The 6,688-nt window shown below is 42.1% G+C and overlaps 1 protein-coding gene across 1 annotated transcript; it reads left to right on the top strand.

The window, feature by feature from the left end:
* Positions 1 to 3,894: 3,894 nt before the first annotated feature.
* LOC112763180 (uncharacterized) lies at positions 3,895 to 4,827 on the top strand. Its single transcript, XM_025808916.1, has 3 exons — positions 3,895 to 3,992; positions 4,230 to 4,425; positions 4,501 to 4,827. Exons 1-3 carry the CDS (start codon positions 3,895 to 3,897, stop codon positions 4,825 to 4,827), a joined length of 621 nt encoding a protein of 206 aa, XP_025664701.1.
* The last annotated feature ends 1,861 nt before the right edge of the window (positions 4,828 to 6,688 follow it).

Here is a 6,688-nt window from a genome sequence, read left to right as displayed (position 1 = left end):
CCTCGTATATTACTCTCTTTCAGATACTATTGTGTATATATTTTGTTTTAGAGCTCGTAATACCACACCACCTCTGTTTTACGGCTCAAGCGTAAAACTTTGTGCGGTAGGGTGTTACATTATGGTATCAGAGCTATTCGTTCTTGTAGAGCCTGAGAGACGGATTGACTATGCTTCTGTGCATTCTCTGTATATGTGTCTATGTGCAATTAGGATATCTAACTGATATATGTGGCATAAACGTTCATGAGCATGCATTTGGGTCTTAAAGCACTAGACTTGCGCTATTGAGACTTATCAACTTGATATCACTTGTTTGGTGTGTATAGGGACTAGATGTCGACTCGCAGACGCAGTCGCGGGCGAGGTAGCGGCAGAATAGGAAATGCTATTCCTGAAGCGACAGGGAATAATCCTAACCCTGTAGACTTTATGGCTGCCCTAGGAAACATGGCTGCGACTATGCAGGCGACAGCCAAAGCTCTAGGAAACCAAATGAACAATGAGAATAATGGCAATAATGGTGATGAGGGCCCGATGATGCTTTCCTCTTTCCTGAAGGTTCATCCTCCGACCTTCAGGGGAATCTCAAACCCTACCGATTCGAACAATTGGATTTAGGCTATAGAGCAAGCACTACAGGCTCAAAGGTTCCTGAAGAGAAGCGGGTTGAGTTTGAAACCTATCAGCTACAAGGCGAGGCCCAGCACTGGTGGCAGGGAACACGGCAAATCGTGCAGCCAGATGGTGTTGTGATTTCTTGGAAACTATTCTAAACAGAGTTCTATAAGAAATACTTTCCCAGTTCAGTCAGGAATGGTAAAGAACTTGAACTGCTTCGGCTGAAACAAGGCCAGATGACTATTACTGAGTATACTAGCAGGTTTGAGGAGTTGTGCCACTTTTCCCGGATTTGTCAGGGAGCTCCTGAGGATTTTGCTTAATGGAAATGTATCAAGTATGAGGGAAGCCTTCGGAGCAATATTCTGAGTTTCGTTGCACCTATGGAGATCAGGGTGTTTTCTGAACTCGTGAATAAGAGTAGTGTGGCTCAGGAGTGTGTAAGGAAGGTGGCAGCAGAGAAGGGAAGCATGAGGGTGCCTTTCTAGAGGACTTCAGGGAGGAATTTTGCACCAAGGGACAGACAGTTCAAGCGTGGCAGCTTTGTCCCTCAAAACAATCAGGGGCAGGGCAACTTCAGAAGGCTGAATGCTAATGCTAATCAGGGAAGAAGGTATAGAAAGCAGCCACAACAGAATTTGAGCTGTCAGAGATGTGGGAAGTATCATCCAGGAGTTCCGTGCAGGTTTGGAACCGGAGTATGCTATTTCTGTGGACAGCACGGGTACTTGGCCAATAATTGCCCAGAGAAGAAGAAGTATGAGACTGGTAGAGTGCAGTAGCCCGGGGAGTGCATACCACTTCTGCAGTAGGTGCTGAGGGATCAGAGACACTGATTAGAGGTAACTGTGAGATGGCCGGTAAAGTTTTAAATGCCTTATTTGATTCTTGGACAACACATTCATTTATTCCATTTGAGAAGGCTAATGAGTTAGGGTTGAAAATAGTAGTCCTGGGGGTATGATTTAAAGGTGTATAATGCTACCCATGAAGCTATGGTGACTAGGTTAAGATGTCTACAAGTTCCGTTTTGAGTACAACAACGTGAATTTGTGCATGACCTGATTTGTCTACTGATGACTGGTCTTGATCTCATCTTGGGACTAGATTGGTTGTCCAAGAACCATGTCTTGCTTGATTGTTCTGAGAAAATGGTATGCTTTATGCCGGAAGGGTCAGAAGCGCCTGTCGTGGTGAATCACTATTATTTGAACTCTATGATGATAAATTATTCTAGGACTGAATGTTGGGGCATTATGCTATTAACTGCGGGTGTTTTGGGTGATGACCAAACCTTGGAGCAAATTCCGGTTGTGTGTGAGTTCTCAGAGGTATTTTCAGACGATATTGACGAATTTCCACCTAACCGAGAGGTTGAATTCGCTATTGAGTTGGTGCCTGGAGCCGGTCTAATCTCGAGTGCTCCTTATAGGATGTCACCTCTAGAAATGGCCGAGCTGAAGGCTCAGCTAGAAGATTTATTGGGTAAACACTTTATTCGGCCGCTTGTTTCTTCGTGAGGAGCGCCAGTGCTACTGGTAAAGAAGAAAAATGGAAGTATACGCTTGTGTGTTGATTATCGGCAGCTAAATAAGATTACTGTGAAGAATAAATATCGGGTTACCAAGAATTGACGACCTAATGGACCAGTTACAAGGAGCCGGTGTGTTTTCTAAGATTGATTTGCGATCAGAATACCACCAGATAAGGGTTAGAGATGAGGATATTCCCAAAACTGCTTTTAGGACGCGTTATGGTTATTATGAGTACACAGTGATGTCTTTCGGGTTGACTAATGCTCCGGCAATATTCATGGATTACATGAATAGAATTTTCCATCCGTATATAGATAAGTTTGTTGTCGTATTCATCGATGACATTCTTATTTACTCCAAGACAGAAGATGATCATGCGGATCACTTACGGACTGTGCTGCGAATCTTGAAAGATAGGAAACTGTATGCTAAGCTATCTAAGTGTGAATTTTGAAAGAGAGAGGTGAAGTTTCTTGGCCACGTGGTGAGCAAGCAGGGAATAGCAGTAGATCCTGCTAAGGTTGAAGCAGTGATGAATTGGGAGCGACCAACTTTAGTGACGGAGATCAGGAGTTTCCTAGGTTTGGCAGGTTATTATCGGAGATTCATTAAGGGATTTTCACAGCTCGCCTTACCTTTAACCAAGCTGACTAGGAAAGATATGCCTTTCGTTTGGACTCCTGAGTGTGAAGAAAGTTTTCTGGCATTGAAACAGAGGTTGACCACTGCACCTGTGCTAGTTTTGCTTTAGCCGAGTGAATCGTTTGAAGTGTACTGCGATGCATCACTGAAGGGTCTGGGGTGCATGCTGATGCAGCACCATAAAGTTATGACATATGCCTCACGGTAGTTAAGGCTACATGAGATGAACTACCCAACTCACGACTTAGAACTTGCTGCTGTTGTGTTTGCTCTGAAGATCTGGAGGCATTATCTCTATGGCATTAAGTTCTAAGTTTACTCAGACCACAAGAGTTTGAAATACCTCTTTGAGCAGAAAGAGTTGAATATGTGTCAAAGAAGATGGATGGGGCTTCTGAAAGACTATGACTTTGAGTTAAACTACCACCCTGGAAAGGAGAATGTTATAGTAGACGCCTTGAGCCAGAAGTCTCTTTGTGCTGCTTGGATGATGTTGCGAGAGGAAGAGTTATTAAGAGCTTTCCAAGGTTTGAAACTGGGAGTTAGAGAAGAGTTTGTGACTCTGTGCTTAAGTCAACTACCTATTTCAAGTGATTTCAAAGCTGAACTCCTAAAGGCTCATCAGAATGACAAAGAATTGTATAAGATTTTGCTGGAGATTGAGCAAGGCAAACAGTGGAGAGTGTCAAAATACAAGGATGGTTTTTGGAGGTTCAAGGACCAGATTATTGTGCCAGATGTCGAAGATTTACGACAAAGCATCCTGAAGGAAGCTCATAAGACCGGATTCTCAATCCATCCGGGAAGCACCAAGATGTATCAATATCTAAAGACGATGTTCTGGTGGCCTGGAATGAAAAATGATGTGGCGTTGCACATTTCCAAGTGTTTAACTTGCCAGAAAGTTAAGATTGAGCACCAGAGACCATCAGGAACCCTTCAGCCTTTGGAGATTCCACAATGGAAGTGGGAGAGTATTGCAATGGATTTCGTACCGGGCTTAGTTAAGACTCGGATGGGTTATGACGCCATTTGGGTGGTTGTGGACTGACTAATCAAATCGGCTCACTTTCTCTCCATTCGGATAAGTTGCACGATGGAGGAGTCAGCGCGACTATACATTAAGAAAATTGTGAGATTACACGGTGTACCTTCCACCATTATATCCGACAGGGATCCTCGATTCACATCAAGGTTCTGGGAAGCCTTTCAATGAGCATTTGGCACTCAATTGAGCCTAAGCACTGCATATCACCCTCAGACGGATGGTCAGTCAAAAAAAACAATCCAGACTTTGGAGGATATGTTGAGAGCTTGTGTTTTGGACCAGCCGGCGAACTGGGATCGGTATATGCCCCTAGTGGAGTTTGCTTATAACAACAGCTACCATGCGACTATCGGAATGGCTTCGTATGAGGCTTTGTAAGGTAGGAAATGTCAATCTCCGCTATGTTGGTATGAAGCTGGAGAAAGGAGCTTGTTAGGGCCTGAGATGATAGCTGAGACCACAGAACAGATAAAGAAGATCCGTAACCGAATGCTTATAGCTCAAAGCCATAAAAAGAGTTATGCTGATCAGAGGCGGAATCCTTTGGATTTTGAGGAAGGAGAGCATGTGTTTCTGAAGGTTACTCCAACCACCAGAGTGGGAAGAGCTATTAGGACAAAGAAACTGAATCCCCGTTACATTGGACCGTTTAAGATCCTGAAGAGAATTGGACCAGTGGCTTATATGATCGCTTTACCGCCGCATCTTTCAAACCTGCATGACGTATTTCACGTGTCGCAGCTTCGGAAGTATACTCCTGACGCAAGTCATGTCCTAAAACCAGAATCAATTCAAGTAAGGGAAGATCTGACGCTTCCAGTAACTCCAGTTAGGATTGATGATACCAGCATTAAGCGTTTGCGCGGAAAGAAAGTATCATTAGTGAAAGTAGCTTGGAGTTGGGCTGGTATTGAAGAGCAGACTTGGGAGCTCGAGTCAGATATGCAGAAGGACTACCTACACCTCTTTTCAGGTAATTGAATCTGAATTTTGAGGGCAAAATTCTTAATTAGGTGTGTAGGATATAAACCCCACTAAATTAGTAAATAATTGGTCAATAAATTAAATTTTAATAAGGAAAATTAAAAATGAAAATATTATATTGAAATAGGATAAAGCTCTTTAAAACGAGAATTTTGACACTAATTTCGAAGAATTTGGCCCAAGATTGGACCGAATAGATAAAACCGATTGAACCAGATCCAAACCGGATCCGTGGGCTAAACTGGACCCATCACTTAAATGAGCTAAAGCTCATCTTCCTCCCCAATTTAGCAAAAAGCACACTGAAACACAAGGAGGGGAAGAAAAGGGTTCTAAACCCTTGTTCCAATTTCTAACCACCATAACTCTCAGCTGCGAGCTCCGATTGCCGCACCGTTTGCGGCCACACGTCCAGCGCGTCAAGCTCTACGATTCTATCGGATCAATTTATAGTTAAGCTTTAATCTCACCTCAGTTTCTCTACCCCTTTAATTTTCGAAAATTTTGAGCCTCTATGTTGAGATTTTGTCAATTTTGGTTCTCTAGGTTCAAATTAGCTTATGGAGCTTGTCGGATTTAGTTCATTTAGTCCATGGACATGGTAAGGACTATAAATCCTAGCTATTTCTTGTTTTGATTATGTTGGATATTGAGTTTTTGGGTATATGTATGTATATATATGTGTTAGGTGTATGAATGCATGATATGGAGACCTTGGAATCATTGGAAGCTTGATTTGAGAGCTTGGTGGGTGTTAGAGTTAAATTTTGGTGATTAAAGCCTTGCCCTTTTTGCCTAAGTGAGTTGCCTTGGTTAATACGTGAAAATCGGCCAAGGTATGGTTTAGGTTTCACATATTTAATATGTAATGTTCTGTGAAAATTTAGACTAGATGACCATATGTTAGGTTGGAACGTATGAATGTACTTAATGGTTAGTGATTTTAGTAAGAATTGTGACATGAATTGGGGTGCTTGTTGAATGAACCAAGAATGATGAATTGATGATGTTATGTATGTGTATGTATATGTATGTTGAATAAGTGAAATGATATTCTATTGTATTGAAAGGTTGAAGTGAGATGTTGTTGAGTTGAGAAATGGTAGGATTGTAAAGATTGTTGTGATATTGTTAAAGGTATGTTATTTTGATGATTATAGGTAGGATGAGTTGGGTTGGAATGAGTTTTAAAAAGAAAACGAGATTTTGAAGTTTTTGTGAAGTTTGGTTTTTGGCCGAACTTCAGCGACCCATAACTTGGCTTTCGGACCTATGTGCACGCGTAATGGGCTAAATTTGCACGCCCACACGTACGTGTGGCCGATGCGTGCGCGTGACTTGAGGATTATGAGTACGCAAGTTTCTCATACGCGACCATGCGCATATGCGTACGCGTAATCCGGGGATGCGTACGCGTCTTGGCCTAAATGCATACAAACGCGTACGCGTGGCCCCTGTTTTCTGCAAAACTGGATTTTGTGTTTTTAAATCAAATTTCAGACTCCTAAACCTCTATTATCATCCTTTTAGTTATAAAATATAATACTAAGCCTAGTAGTTAGTTGAAGCTAGGAAATTGAGGTAACTTGGGGATGAAGAAAAGGGGCAAACGTGATGAATTATAAGAGAATGATGTGAAGGCTGAAAGAAGTTATGATGCCATGGCTATAATGAACGATTATATGATGAATGTGAATGATTATGAATATTTATATGGCTTATGAATTTAATGTTATCTGAGATACGAGTTTTTCTGGGTACAGAACCGTGGCTTGCCACCACGTGTTCTAGGTTGAGACTTGATACTCTGTTGACCCTACGTCGTAAGGGTGACCGAACACGTATAAATTTTCGGAAA

This window comes from Arachis hypogaea, chromosome 17 (assembly GCF_003086295.3).
Source record: "Arachis hypogaea cultivar Tifrunner chromosome 17, arahy.Tifrunner.gnm2.J5K5, whole genome shotgun sequence".
NCBI classification, from domain to species: Eukaryota; Viridiplantae; Streptophyta; class Magnoliopsida; order Fabales; family Fabaceae; genus Arachis; species Arachis hypogaea.
Note: the sequence above shows the minus strand (reverse complement) of the source record. Positions and strands in the feature narration are given on the sequence as shown.